General features: G+C 49.7%; 1 protein-coding gene across 4 annotated transcripts in view; it reads right to left on the bottom strand.

The window, feature by feature from the left end:
• Positions 1-2,263: 2,263 nt before the first annotated feature.
• ALPK1 (alpha kinase 1) overlaps positions 2,264-15,245 on the bottom strand; it is a 35,300-nt gene continuing 22,318 nt past the window's right edge. For 2 of the 4 annotated variants that reach the window (XM_051804895.1, XM_051804896.1), the window contains 12 exons: positions 13,878-14,076; positions 12,926-12,985; positions 12,027-12,113; positions 11,646-11,722; positions 10,490-10,585; positions 9,995-10,099; positions 7,647-9,648; positions 7,319-7,472; positions 6,586-6,748; positions 6,297-6,483; positions 5,847-6,054; positions 4,145-4,479 (listed from right to left, as the gene is read on the bottom strand). In XM_051804895.1, coding sequence (XP_051660855.1) covers positions 5,858-6,054; positions 6,297-6,483; positions 6,586-6,748; positions 7,319-7,472; positions 7,647-9,648; positions 9,995-10,099; positions 10,490-10,585; positions 11,646-11,722; positions 12,027-12,113; positions 12,926-12,985; positions 13,878-14,076 — 3,327 coding nt within the window. In that variant the 3' untranslated portion in view covers positions 4,145-4,479; positions 5,847-5,857. Of the gene's footprint in view, positions 2,404-3,595; positions 3,743-4,144; positions 4,480-5,846; positions 6,055-6,296; positions 6,484-6,585; positions 6,749-7,318; positions 7,473-7,646; positions 9,649-9,994; positions 10,100-10,489; positions 10,586-11,645; positions 11,723-12,026; positions 12,114-12,925; positions 12,986-13,877; positions 14,077-15,245 lie in introns of those variants that run through there. The other 2 variants (XR_007907338.1, XM_051804897.1) reach the window with 2 other exon arrangements.

Below are 15,245 nucleotides of genomic sequence, written 5' to 3'. Positions count from 1 at the left end.
AAAACCAGCAGAGGCGCCTGAATGTATTAATTAAATAAAATGCTCAGCACGTGAATCCCGCCCGGTGCCCTCCGGATCAAAACCCGGCCCTCGGAGCGACATCCGCGAGGGGGGGTGCAGAGGGGGAAGAGAAAAAAAAAAGCCCAAAATGTGTGAAAAGAGAATTAGTGAAATTAGGTTAGGCCAATAAACCACGCAGGGGTCCCCCAGCCCCGCAGCCTCGGGCGAGCAGCGCTATCTAGCCTGATCTATTGTTTCCCCCCCTGGCAGGGGGGTTATTGTGTGATAAATAATTCCCTAAAAAAAAAAAAAAAAGAAAAAAAAAAAGAAAAAAAAAAGTGGGAGCATTTGCATAATCACCGCTTTGATGTGGCCAGCAAGATGAAGCTGTGTCCCCCCAAATCTGCCACGGGCCAGGAGGAACAAAACAAGAGAGAGCCTTTAACGGCGCTGGCGGTGTGTGGGGCAGCCCGTCGGGAGCGGGTTTTTCACTCTCTTTTAACGACCCCTTTTAATGATTAAACTCCAGGAATGCCAAAAAGAAGCCGAGAGAGCCTCGCTCGCCCTCTCCGTCTTTTCTGGTCGGGTCTCATTGTCCTTCCCGGTTTCTCTCCCGCTTTTAAGAGGCGCTGGAGTAGGTGCCTTCAGCTCTTCAGAAGGCCAGGATGGATGGGATGCACTTCTCTCTCGGTGGTGGAGCCGTGCAGGAGCAGGAGGGACATCCTGGCTGGCTCAGCACTGGGATGCTCCCTCCAGCTGTCCTCGGGGAGGGACGCTGCTTCTTACCGGGCGCGTCATCCTGGAGGGATTTTCCTCCATCCCAGGTATAGACAGGAGCATCCCCATCCTGCTGGGGCTGTGGCGATGGGAACCGCCGTGGGAAAAAGCACACGGCGCGTCGGAGGACGGAGGGGGGCTTTGGAGAGGGGTTTGGGGTGGGAGTCATGCCAGCCAAACCTCCCTGCGGAAGGCTGGGCTCAGCTGGAGATGCCCTTGGAAGAGACAGGCCCAAGGGGGGCAAGGCAGGGAGGGGGAGACAGGGCTGTGTTGGCAAAGGCTGAGCCAGAGAGGCTGGATTTGCCACCTAAGCCAGTCACCCTCATCCCAGTTTTTCATTTGAATGTGGCCAAAAGCATTTATTCCCTTCTTTCTTCCCTCTTAACTTGAGTTTATTACTCTCTTTCCTTCTCGTATTTCCCTCGTTTCTCTCAGAAGACTGTTTTTTGGAGGTGATGGCCGGTCCCCAGAGCCAATTCCAGCCAACCTGGAAGCGGCCCAGGAGACACAAGACAGAAACTCACCTCCTTGGATGACAAAACAAACCTGGGGGTGGTTTCCATGGCAGCCCCTTGCCCCCAGAACATGTGTTTATGATCCTTATGTGTATTGTATTTTGGCATAAAAGCTCCTCCGCACTGTCAGGGCTGGAGGGGCAGCACGAAAGCCCCCGAGGGGGTTTTACAGCCCCTCCTTGGCATAAGAATAGTGCCGAGGAGCCAAAGCGGTCCCAGCCGCACCCCAAGGGCTGCCACGCTCGCTTTCATGGCAGGCATCAATCTTTCCACGTAGTGTCATCATTAAACACTGTTCCCAACACAGCCTTCACGTGGCTGGCAGATCCTAAGCCCAGTTTTCCTAAAGCCTTATTCAGGTGCCTCAGGTCGGGCTTCGCCCTTGTCCCGGATTATGTGTGGATTTGGCCCATGCGGCCCCAATTCCTGCTCCCCACGGGCAAAAAAAAAATCTCAGTTATCTCTTATACGATCAATCCTCTGGCAGAAACAAATCCCAGTGGGAATTTTGTGGCAACCTGGTGTAGGTTCTTGTCTTACTACAGGGCTAAATCTTGTGTGTTATGGCCTAAGACACTCTTTTGCTCTGACAACGTAAGGATATCTATCAGGATATTAGGATATCAGGACATCAGGATATCCTGCCTTCTGCCTACGATGCTGCAACAGCTGTGCAGGTCCAGCAAAATGCTGGCATCCTGCTCATCCCCGTGACCTCTTGTACAGGACTCAGATCAAGGAGAAGTAGAACTCTGGCGGTGCTCAGATTTAAAATAAAACCTTTAGAAATTGCTCGGAGAGAAAAGAAATCCTCAGAGGGTCACTTTGCAGCGGCCGGGAGGGAATAGGGACGGTGCTGGGGCGGCTGTGACACGCAGCCACCCCTTTCCCCTTGCCTCCCCCTCCTCCTCCTTTTATTAAAAAGCAGAGAGCCCGGCCCAAAGCTGACGGCATATTTACCTTCATGAGTTTTAAAAAAAGTTAATTACCGCTCGGAGCAAGTTGGTCGGGCTGTCCTGAGCTGTCTTTTATTAGTAGTCGCCTTCATTAATTTCCCTCGCTGGATTTGCTGCTAATAGCCTGCCTGGTCCTGGGCAGCACAAAGCAGCATCTGTGCCATTGAGCAGAAAAGCGGGAGTCAGGCAAAGGGGGGTACTGGGGGGGGGGGGGGCGACGCCGTTTGCAAATCAACCTCTATTAACGTGATGTCCTGCTCGGAGGGGACGGCAGCCCCGGTAGCCGGCACGGCAGTTTGGGCTTCGCTCGGCTGTTACCGAGGGAGGAAAAGCACCTGCTGCCTGCCGGGGGGGGGACCCTGCCCTCATCCTGCGCCCCTGGGTGCTGGCTGTGCCACCCAGCCACCCCCTGGATGCGGGGGGGAAGAGAGATGCTGGACCTGCCTCTAAGGGATCTGCGCTCCCCCTCGGTGCTGTGGGTGCTCCGGTCCTCTGAGCAGCATCCACCGCTTAGCAAATTATTAATAATAACTTGCTATCTTTGGATGAAAGATACGCTCTGCCTCAAAAACAGCTTGGCAGAGAAGTTTGGGATTAGAGAACGGGATTAAGTTCTGTTTGGAGGGGCACAGTGGGCAGGCTGGGGGGGCTGGAGGCATCACCGACTCACACGAGCTGGGGCAGCGGGAGGCTGCGGAGGCCAACAGCCCCATCTGCTCCCGCTCTGCCAAGGGACAGGGGAGATGATTTCATCCAAGTGGAAAAAAGGAGGGTGGCCTGTGTCGCTCCCAGGAGAGGGGTGAGAGCTGCACGCTGCTGCCAGTTTCCCTGCAGGGCCAGGGAGGGCACCCGGGTGCCGGTGCAGGGACTTCCCTCGGGGCAGCAGGTGACAGCAGCAGTTATCAAGTTGTTTTCTTTTTGCTTCGCTGCGAATATTCCCGCTCTGGTTAGCGGGAAGGAGATGCCGAGGAGGCTGGTGCTGCCGTGTCTTTCCAAGCAGAAGAGAATCGGGCAGCGCGGGCTGCGGTTCTGCGCTCGCTGGCGCGAAGCTTTGCCCTCAGCCCCCATGAATAGCTGTGTCTGGTGAAGGAGCGGCGCCTAAATCCAGCAGCTGGGCCCCAGGGGCAGCTGATGCCGGGTTTATGGCAGCAGGGACGTGCTGCCTCGCGTGCGGGGGCTGCCTCACAGCTGGAGGGGTCACCTCGCGCCCGCTCTCTGCCGGCCGTAATGGCCTGGGATGCTGAGACTCACAGGGAGGCAAGCCTGGCTCGGCACTGTATTGTTGGGATAACTGAGGGCCTCCCTTTCCTCTGTGTCTTTTCTAAGAGAAATCCCCCAAAGTGCTCCACAGAGTCCACTAGTTACTGACAAAGGAGTGAGAAGATCATTCTACCTGAGGTTTGCAGCCTCCGCTTGTTCCCTCGGTATCAAACGTACTGAACTTTCATGCCTGAGCACACAGCCAGCCAGACTCTCTGCCTTTCACATGGACACCTGCAGAAAGGCAAGTGGGAAAAACCTTTAGGCAAATCCCTTCCCCTGAAGGACAGAAAAGCGTGTGCCCACCTTGTTAAGAGCAGGACAGTTCTGTGCCTGACTTACTGCAGCACTTACACAGGGCGTAAACTCAAGTCCAAGAGTTTAGCTGAGAGGAGGAAATGTTCCATGTTTCCTCAAACTCGATGTACCTACAGTTAATATTTCACTGTCCCAGCACGACACAGTTCCACTCATATTGTAGAGACTGGCCCTCAGTGGTCATACCAAGCACTTAGGTTGGAATCTGGAGTGTGTTATAATTCACCAAGCCCAAAAAACACCTTGGTAGCAAGTTACTTAATACAAACCATTCCATTTCTAACTAAAATTTCTAATTTAAAAAAAAAAAAAAAAAAGACGTATTCCCTAAGTCTCAAATTAGTTCAAATTACTTTATTCTGAAACCAGAGAAAATAAAAAAGCAGCAATTTTTTTGGTCGGTAGCTCTAAGACGAAACTTCCAGCCAAAATATTAAATTCTCCATCATCAGAGTCAACTATTTATTTCCCCCAGTGTTCCCGTATTTATACCAGAAATATGAAACAACAATTTAAGCTCTGTGTGTTTGGGGCCACGTGTGTGTCCAAGTTCTTCAGGCAATGAGGTTTTGGGGCACATTAATCCATGATTTCCAGCATCCAAGCCCCGGGTGAAGACAGAGTGCCTGATACCTCTGAAATTGTGCCCAAGCCTGTAAAGAGTGAGACAAGTAGAATATGATTCCACGTATATTTTAACATGGAACTGGACAGGCTGATCCTCAATATACCTGTGAATAGCCATAACTTTTGCTGAGGTGGCAAAAAGCCTCCTAAAACCGACACGAGAAATCAGCTGCTAAAAGCAAACACTAGGAAGAAAGCAAGGCACGAAAATTTCACGCGGACGGATTTATTCGGGAGCACGTCTAAACGAATTTCCTTTTTCTCCCTTTGACCAGGAAGAAGCTGGAAAAGGCACGGCTTGTCAGGGGGTCCCGCGGCTGCGTGCGCTGTTGGAGCAGACCCGGCGGGGCCGGCTGCTGGCAGCGTATTAGGACACTTTGTTCCGCAGAGATTGTCCGGGAGGTTTTGTTTCGGGTTTAATTGTCTCTATAGAGCAGGGAAAGCCTCGGCAGAGACGCTTTAACACAGCATCCCCGCCGCCCATTAATTCCCGGGATCTTGCTAACTAGCTTTGTTTGCCCCTCGGAGCCGGGCGCTCGCCGGCCGGAGCGCGGAGCTATGTTTGTCACTTGGTTAAAGCCGGCATTTCCCCGCTGCCGCCGACAAGGCCGGCCTTTATTGGCTGCGCAACAAGATAACGGGCTTAATCTTCCCAGTAACACGTGAGTTTTCATGTATCACTTTAATCTGCGAGACACTGGGGCCGAGTGTACCGTCACATGCCGATTTCGCTGCTCTGTGAGCCAGCGCCTGCCCGGCTCAATGATGGATTGTTCGCCGGCTCTTAACAACAGGCAAGATGGTGAATGCCCCGGGGTGACAGACAGTGTGCAATGGGAACGGCCACAAATCTGACGGCCCCGGTTCAAGTTCACCTGACAAAGCTGGAGCAGTCTGCGAGCAGCGCCCGAGAAAGGATTATTCACACTGGCATTATATTTTTGAATGCATTTTTCTCCCCGTGCAGCTGCGCAGCTCCCCAAGACTGAAGGTTTATGCACCATAATAAAGAGATTTAATTTTGGTTTTTTTTTTCCTTCTCGTGCTTCTCCCTCTTTACACCTAGTTCTAATCGGTTGGTGCAGGGCTAGGGCATCTTTCCAAACAACTCAGCACAAACATCACCTAGAAAACAATAGCACTGCTAAAACACTGGGACAAAAGCCTAAAAAAAAAATCTCTGCTGGCTGCAGAAACAAAAGGGGGTGGTTTTGTTAAAGCCAAGTCTGTTGGGGACCCATCTTTTTTGTGGAAGTTTGAGGGGAGGGGCAGTGGAACATCAGGGTTTTGGGGAGGGGGAAGAAGAGAGTGGGAAATGAAGGCAGTTTTTTGCTGCTCCCTGCTCCTGAAGATGTGTATGTCAAAACAGTGTGCAGCTCTTGGTGTGACTGACCTGTGAGAGTCCTATGCCAGCAGCTCCACCGAGGGCCTTGTCAAAGACAGGCTGCGACAGATCTCGTTGCACTCCACGTGCTGGTCATTAAAGAAGTAATAAATTCCTCTCTTCCCAAAGTTGGAGCGGGAGACATCTCTGCTATTAAGAGAATGAATCTGGGGGTCTGTGAGGTAGATGAGGCCCTTCCCGTTTCCTGTCACCCAGCCTGTGGGAGAAACGAAACATTTTGGTGTCAAACATCACAGGCTTTGTGTTGCTGTACTCAGGTCTCTCTGCTTGGCATGGCCCAAGCTCTGTTAGCGTCACCTCAGTGATTCCCAGTTCCCACCCGTGTCAGCCAAAGCTGAACCCTAAGAGGCACTTTCCATTTAAAGAAATGAATATCCCAAAGATACCTGGGGGCTAAAGGTTGAGCCTGAAAGGCATGAGGTTCACTGTAATACACACCCTGCAGGTCGACGACCACGTCTGTTCCCCTGGAGAACTCGTAGCAGAAGTGGCCGTAAGCCAGACCGTACTCCGTGGCTTTGTACTCATTCTTTACTACCTTGGTGTTGTTGGACAGCTTCACAAACTCCCCGAGGATGTAGGGCTCCACACTCACACACCCTTTTATAGTTCTGTCTTCCAGTATCTGAAACGAGACAGTCTCACTGCTGGTGGTTTAAAATCAAAATTGGCTCAAGGCACGCTTCCCACACCAGTTCCTTGGAAATGCTTAGCAAACAGTCCTTACCAGGAGTACTGCAGATGGGATATAAAAGATTTGGGTAGGGATCTTTTGCTCATACAGCCTCTTGTTGAACTCTGTCACGTAGTACTGGGCGGTCATTTGTCGCTCCACGTCGCTGAAGTGATGGAGGAGCCCTTTTTCTTCTTTATATTCCTTCCCAACATACCTAAACAGAGGGAGAAGTGTTGGGAGAAGTGTCAATTCTGTATGTCGTGATACAGAACAGCAAAGCTGACCTTGGCTGCTCAGAAGCAAATCCTGCTATGGGTGATACCTTTAAAATGGCCATTAAATTTGGGTGGTTTTTTTTTTCTTTTGTATCTCATACAGGTGAAAAATTATCAATCACATGTTGGGATGGGGGTTTCATAACACTGGAAAGTTTAAACTCAACTGTTCTTGACTCTGAAGGGAGAGCCAACTCAGAGGTATTGATATACTGTTCTCAACCCATAATAATTTATAGGCTACTTCTAATAATGATGCTTCTAGCTAATCATAGGAGTTTACTCTGCAATCAGCTGTTAGAAGACAACAATGAAGTAGCTTTTCCTTCCCAGAAATTAAAAAGTAGGGTTACACGGACTGATGGGAAAGGTTGCCAAAACGCCCAAGACATTTGGGAGACCCATAAAACACTCCTGGTGCAGAAAATCTCACCAGAGAGTTTTTATTCATATTTACACAGAAGCAGCATTGATAAACATATTGTTTTGGAAATCTGTTTGGCTCATACCTTCCCAGGATTTCTTCTTGGTGCAGGAGGTGTATCCAGAAGGCACTTCTCTGCTTGCCTTCCTTTGCCACGTTCAGGTAGTCCCCGATGAACACGGCGGTCTCTTGGCCCGTCCAGAGGCCGGATTTCTTGGAATATTTTAAAAGAAGAGCAGCTACGAAAAGAAACCACCACAGGATCTTTATTGGTTCTGGAATCTAAACAAGCAACCAGACTCAAGTAATGGGGTGGAAGACAACAAAAAATTAAATCCTAATAAATGCTGACTAAAATATCGTGTTAAAAGGTCCCCCCCTGAGGGGGCACCTGTTGCTGTGTGGGAACTTACAGTATGCTTTATGAAGCTCTTTGGTCCTAAAAATCCCAGTAGGCATCAGTCTCTGGACAAGCCAATTATGTTCCACCCCTGCCAGAAGCTGCTTGTAATCGTCATCCCTCAGAAATCGAGAGTCCAGGATTTCTTCCTTCGTTCTCCCAGGTGTGAGGGCAGAACTTCCCCCTGGGGTCAGAAAAGGAACCTCAGGGGAACTCGTGGGCGTCTGTGCTGGTTTGATCCATGAACTCAGAGATGACCTGGATTGTCCCCTGCTGCTCACCATGTCCTGAGACTTTTCCTCATCTCCTTCCGTAGTGGCACAGTCGAAGTGCTTGCTTACGGATACCTTGCCCTGCGAGGGCAAAGCTGTTGGCACACTGGGAGCTGCTCGATGCTTTGGAGCAGATGCCGTGGGATAACTGTTTACTAAGTCTCCAACACTGAGGAAATCAAACTCTGTGTCATCAATCATTTCTGCTTGGGTGTCAACCTCAGGCACGTGTCTGTCCCTCACCACGGCAGATTTCCTCGTCCAGTCACGCACAGAGGAGCTGCTGCCTGTTTTGGGCTCAGTGATCATTGACAGCACAGAATTACCCCCGTTTTGGGGGGGATGTGTCTCACACGAGGGATCCTCCGTGCTTCCTGCGGGTTCTCCTGGGCGGACCCGCTCAAAGCGGCGGCCGCCTCCCTCCCTGCCACTGTCCTTGGTCCTGCAGCCCAGCTGTGCACAGGACGAGGACTTCTCCTCCTCCTCCAGCCTGGTAGGAAGGGAGTAAGAGGTGGAGAGGGAAGGAAACGCATCACTCAGATCCTTTGCTTTCTTTTGAGGAGATCTCCTTCCACAGCATCTTCCCTCCCGCAGTTCGTCTCCACAAAGAGACGCCTTCTCCACCCTCCTCCCAGCTCGAGGTGCACCTCCCTCCGAGGAAGGTTGAGGAGATCCCTCAGAGCTGTGGAGAGGCTCCCGAGGAGCAGGATTCCAGGCTCTGGGAGGCAACGGGCACAAGGACGTGGCTTGACCGTTTCCATCAGATTCTGTGGTGCAGCATCGCTCCTCTGCTGAGCCCTTCTCCTGCTGCTGCCCTTCCCTGGGGGACTCTCTGCTGCTGTTACAGTTTAGCTCCTCCCAGCTGGAAGAGTAACTGGATTTTGACAGTTTGCACCAAGAGCTCTCTGAAGTCGTGCTTTGACTCCTGTTTTGCCCTGTGCTGAAACCACCATTTTCGTCATTTATTTCCATTCCTAAAGGCTCAGTCTCTTCTTCCAAGGAAATTTTCATCACACCAGAACAAATGTCTTGATTTCTCCAGCCACCAAGTCTCTCTGAGCTGCTTCCTGCTGTTGGTAAGCTCAGGATTTTTGCAGCCCCTCTCCCATGCTGCACTGTTTCCTGAGTAGTACACGCAGTGTCCGTGGTTTTGGTCTCTGTCCTTAAGGTTGTGATACAAGGTCCCACCTGGATTTCTCCCAGCATTTTATGAGCCCTGCAGGTGTTCTCAAACACTTGGCACACTGACAGGTGATGCTGGGAATGCCTGGCAAGGATCTTCTCAAAGCTGGTTTCCCTTCGCAGGGCAGGCTTTTCCACTGTGCCTTTGTAACTGTCTGGGACGTAAGACCTGGCATCGGAGTTGGGGAAGCTTTCCACTCGCAGGCGCTTCTTCACGGATGTGATCAGGGACATGATCTCCTTGGCAAGCTTTCCTTTCTCCTCCTCTTCTGGGAGCGAAGTGCTGTACGAATGCAGTTTTCCCAAGGCTTCCCTGCACAGCTGACCCACCTCACGGAGCTCCCTGCTCTCCCCGTGGAGCCACCGGTGCACGGTGGCGAGGCAGAAGGCAGCTTTGATAAAACTGTGGAGCTCCTGCTTGCTGGTGATGGGACTCTGGTCATTCTTGGTGAGGAGCCCGATCTCGAAGGATTCTTTGGCTTCAGACAAGTAGAACTCTCTCTTTTCCGGGGGACAGTCCTTGGAGTGACTGTAGGACAGCAAACACATCCCACGGATGTTCTGGGAGGGGATGAAAGGACGAAGGAATTAAAAATTCGAAGCAAACACTGGCTTTAACTCTCTGCTGCTGTGTTTCCTGGAGGGAATAATCTCCCTCTTTTTCCTTTGAAATAGGGCTGTAGTTGTAGGAGAAGCAGCATTCCCAGGGCTTGAAAGCCCATCCTCGCTCTGTGGACAGCCTTCCACCCTGGCTGGAGTTCAGAGCGACTCATACCACATATAACCAATCGCACCCACAACACAGCCACGATACCCCAGTGTTTGAAAGCCGGACTGGAGCCAAACTGAACAGCCAGGGCTCTTCCCCTGCACAGATCCCACTTGCAGAGTGAAGATGAACACTTACCACGGCCGTGAGGACAAACAGGGGGGTGTACTGGCTGTAGGCTGCTGCCAGCTTGCAGGCCTCGGCAGCGGATAACAAGCGATGGCCGGACTCTTGGAGGAAGCTCTAGTGAAAGAAAAACATGAGGGAAAACCTCATGTCAAAGGCTTTATTTCCAAGGAGATGGGACCTGATAAGCAGGGACATCATATCTTAAACAACAGCCAGGTCTGTTTCCTCAGGAGCATTTTTGCTCAGGTTTACCATCAATATGTCACTTTTTGAGCCTATAAATATTCTGTATATTACAGACATGCACACTCCATAAAATACTCTCAATGTTTTCTTTTCCCATCTGGGTGCTAATGAATTTTTTCATTAGCAACAGTGGAAGTTTCTTCAGCCCTCTCAGCACAGGAGAGGAACTGGAGGGAGAACAAAGTGTGGGTGAATTTGGGACAACATTCAGACAACATCTGAAGAATCTAAACACCCAAGTCCCAAACCAAGTCTCACCAGGTCTATGTCAGCATTGGTTTTAAAACGTGCATAATCCTGCTCATTCATGGAAGCAAAGATGTCTGCCATAAAACCCAAGGAAGTGGCAATTCCCTGAAAGAGAAATGGAAAATGATCAGAGTGGGTTTTCCCCCTGTATTTTGAATTTTATTGCTCTAAATAAAGCAGGTTCTGTGTAGAACATACCAGGGGAAAAAAAATACAACAAAGCAAACTAACAAGATGCAAAGATCCAAAGATTCAAAGAGAAGCACTTCTAAGAAATTCGGAGATGTCATCTTGATAAGGTTTTATTAATTTCAACTTGCAGGAAGCGTAATCTGGAAGATCTGATGCCACCTAAGGGTCTGCCCAGCTAAATAGTTAAGAAAGCCAGGAAGTAACTGCAAGTTTTCCACAAAAATTCCCTACAGAACTTTTGCTCCCACTGAAATGGAGAACACAGAAATGTTCTGAGCTTGAGGTCAAGCTTTAAGGCATGGCAGAGGAGAGGTGAGGAGGTCTGGGTTTGTGGGATATCTTGTGCTGGGGTCCAATTACAAAACCTCCTCAAGCCTCACCCCAGGACTTGCCAGGCTCAGGTGCACATTCCTGTTTAGCTACGGACACATGGTGCAACTGTTGCTTCATCTCCAGTGGGAAGATCAGTGCTGAAAAGCCTCTCAAAGGTGCTAAAGACAGACACAGTGGCTGTTGTGAGGTGTTCGGGTCCTGCAGTGCCAGGGAAATCCATCACCTACCAGAGATAGTGTAGAGCAGCTCAGCAAATAAACCTAGCTCGGACACTAGGAAAACTAGGAAAACAAAATCCATTTTAATCCTAATAAAAAAAACCCTAAAATCTGTGACTGCATTCTGGGATTAGCCCGTCCTTGCTGAAGGCACCTGTGACATTCTGGTGGATGGTTCACTCTGGGCGATTCTGCTTAATGAGAACTGTTACTTCCATGCCCCTGCAGGACAAAAAGGTGCCAGTAGGTCCGTGCATGCATGCGGAAACAACGCGGAATACAGACTTTGTCCTGCCTCTTAACCCTGGCTGAGGTGTGTAATTGAGACACTATTGCTGAGGGGCTTGGCTGCAGCAAACAAAAGCTGCTCTGCAATGATTATTGGATTGGCAAGCACATCCAGAGTGGAAAGGAAACACTACCTTCTTATCTGGCTGAGGAAGTCTGAAGTATCCCACGAGCGAGGCCCAAATCAACTCTGCTGCCTCATACCACATCCCTGAAATCAATCAGAAAACAGTCGCTGAGCAGATGGCAGCTAAGGATTTCCACAGGATAAAACCATGCCATTTTGTCCTCATAAGAGACTTCAGCTCAACAGTCGTGGAAGACTTCGGTGTTTCAAACCAGATGCACAAAATTAACAAGTGTCAAACCCTGAATACAGAAGCCCATCATGCTGTTTTATGGACAGGAGGAGTTCAGCACAAGCCAAAACTCTGCTACGTGTCCGATGTAACATTTCAGAGGGAAAAAAAAAACGGGGAAAACCTCGAGTGGATGTTTATAGAAAGGAGCCTCACCAAGCTTTTGCAGGATCTGCCCCCTGATCTGCAAGCAGACTGCCTGAACGAGAATCCGATCGCTTCGCTCCGCGTATCGCCAGGTACCTGCAGGAAGAGTGGGAAAACTCAGCAGAGAATGGAAAACGTTGCTGTCACTCTAAACCTCCAAGGGTAACCTAAATCCCAGCAAATTGCCGGGATTCTCCCTTTTTTTTTGCATGGAGGCCCTTCTTGTATGAGAATCTCGATTTCACAGGAAAGAAAACCCCAGAACAGGCTTCCCAAACTTTCCAAGTTGTAGGGAAACCTGAATATATTGGCTAAATAATCCCTGAAAGCTTAAGGAAATGGAGAACAGACATAACCCCCTAAAACAGCTTGTCTCAAAACCAGAACTAAATAATGATGATGTATGGCTGCCAAAATTATATCGAATTCTCACTAGTAGAAATACCACACATCCCTCCAGATCCAAGACAAGACACATGATCAGCAGTCGAGTCGTGGGGCAGAAAGGAAAATAAAAAGTATAGAATAAAGTATTGATTTAGCCTGTAAGATCAGTGGGAGTTGGGAGGAGAAGCATTACTCCAACAATCTGCATTTTTGAGGGGATAGAGTTGTGTTAGTTTTCTAGATCAGCCAATTGCTTGAAATGGGTCCACCTTTTAAACTTGCCCATCCAGAGTATTTTCCCACCCGCGTGAAGACACACGGGGATGAGTTATGAAAGTTTCAAAACGAAGTTGTTGTTTCCACATTTTAGCAAAGAGTGGTGAAGGAAAGGGAAGTGTGATGTAAGGAGTCATTAGTGGGGCTGGTCTGGCTGTATTTGGAGCTTGTGCAACCGTTAAAATTAGGATGAAAAATCCCACCAAAATAGCAAGTGTGAAACTGGAAAAGAAATCCATACGTACCCGTTGCTCCATTGTCATTAATCAGGCTGCTTAGGATATATTCAGCTTTTAAAAGTTTACCTGATTGAAAATTAAAGGAAAAAAAAAAAGGACAGAAAACGAATATAAAAATGCATGATGTGGCATGAAGTGAACGAGAATGTTCAGGAGATATCACCAGCACACAGATTTGCTGCTGTCAACAGTCAGAAGTGCACATGCCCTATGATCTGTAATATGTGGTCCCACAGTGAGATGAAATTATGTATATATAAGTTTAATTTTACACGTTATGCGTTCCTGGAAGAGTGCTGGGATTCCCAGCTCTTATTTCCCTCCCAGAAGAGAGTAGTCTAGCCTGCTCCCTTCAGCAGGACTCTGTCCCAGGGAAATGTGGGTTTTGGAAACCCATTTTGGTCTGACTGGGGAGCGACTTGACATCCCACCATGGAAAGCACAGCCACAGGAAGATGTGTTAAAACCCCTTCAGGTGTTGTCCATGTTATAGGAATGATGGAATTTTATTTTTTTATCCTGGAGGGGTTGCAAGATGACTTGTCTGCGTAGTCAAGTGGTCCCACTGAAAAATAAAAATGCAGCTGGGACGGTGCAGAGAAAATGCCAGGGTTCCAATTTCCTTTTTTTCAAGGCCCTTGGTCGGGAGTACAGCAATTCAGATACCCCTGTTTGAAACCAGCAGGGAAGATTTGTTAAGGAACAAAGGCTCCAATTAGTATTTTCCACACCCTTTCACAATTTTCTCTCCTGCTTTTGGCTCTGAAACCCTTTATACCGGCCCCTTTGTGCTAGTGAGAGGAGCTGGGAGGGCTCGAGGGGGCCGGGAGCGGGAAGTGCGCTCGGAAAGATGGCACCGGGGGCCGTGACAATGTGATCCCGGCGAGGGATGAAGTGTCTTCTCCAGAGTCAAGTAGCTCCTAATTGGAGCTTCCCAAGGGAGAAAGAGGAGCAGTACCTGTGTTGACGGCGAGGCGAGCCTGGCGGATGAGCACCTGCGGGCTGACGGGAGCGCTGGGATGCAGCCGGTGCAGGCCCTTGGCGATCCGCAGGAGTTTGCCGGAGGCGTCGATCCAGTAGAGGAACCGGTCGATCAGGAACACGACAGCGCTGGCCGTGGCGCAGTCCCTGACCGCGATGGAGGCCCTCAGATAAACCTGGGAAGAACATGGGAAGCCTCGGAGAAACTCCATCCCCTGGGAGGCTTCAGCGAGCTGGCTGTGGAAAACATTCAGCTTCGCTAACCCCGTTCCTCACCATGTTTTCATTTTTAGGGTAGGAAGGTGCCAGCTGTTTATTTTGCTTCAGCCGTAGGTATCATTCCTGATTTTTTTTTCTTTTTGGGTCTTTCTAATTGTTTAATAACTGGAACCACACAATTTGGTGGTCTGCTAGTGAATTTAAGTCATGCCCAAGACACTGCTACCAGCAGTAGTAACTCGTTTAAAAGGGGGATGTGAGACTGGGAAGACTGGAAATGGTCACTACAGCCATTGTCCCAGACAGAGCTCAAGCCATCCACTCCTTTGTCCACCACAAACAGGCAAACAGGCCAGGAATCCCATGTTTTTCCCTGCAGGCCATCTTTAATGACTACTAAGTCTCTAGGAACTCTCCTGGATTCCCACAGTGGCTGAGCCATCACAGTGACACGGGGAACAGTCAGAATTCCTGAGGTGCACGCTGTTGAGAGGCCAGCAAAGGCAGCCACGAGGACACACAGCTTCACTGTGGCTGCAGAAGTTCACATGGACCTGGGGATATTTAGCAAACACCATCCCCTTCCCATGGTGGGCTGGGACTGGTATTCCTGCCCGGTGGAGCGAGGAGGTGCTGCACACGCTGACTTTTCCAGACACTGCCAAGACATCTTTGTCCAAATCCCCACTAAAACATCAAGTACCACCCTCTGAGGTGTGCAGGAGGAAGCCCCTGTCAAACCCTTTGGAGAAGAGCCTACAGAACACGGCAGGAAGGCCAGCTTGCAGCACTGATCCATAGCAGGCATTTCCCAGCTTGTTTGCACTTCAGCAAGGAGGAGGAGGATTTGTACAAATTTCCTTCTTTTTTTTTTTTTTCTCCCCTCGAGCCCGAGTTGGATTTTCTAAGAGGATGGCACTTGAAAAGGATTCCTGGAGCCCGGCACGCACAACTCCGCTTGTGCCGGCCAACAATGGAGGAATCCCCCTCTCCAAGCACCTGTAAACTGACACTGCAAACCAGCCATTCCAAATGCTCATCAACAGGCCATATATTTAAGCACAGAGCATCGCCTAATCTATTTTTTTTTCCTCCCCTTCTTCCTTTAATAGATCGGAGCACAAAA

This window comes from Manacus candei, unplaced genomic scaffold (genome assembly GCF_025592945.1).
Source record: "Manacus candei isolate 608988 ecotype Guabito, Panama unplaced genomic scaffold, ASM2559294v1 h1tg000062l, whole genome shotgun sequence".
NCBI classification, from domain to species: Eukaryota; Metazoa; Chordata; class Aves; order Passeriformes; family Pipridae; genus Manacus; species Manacus candei.
The sequence above is the reverse complement of the archived record's forward strand: the minus strand, read 5'-3'. Positions and strand labels throughout refer to the sequence as shown.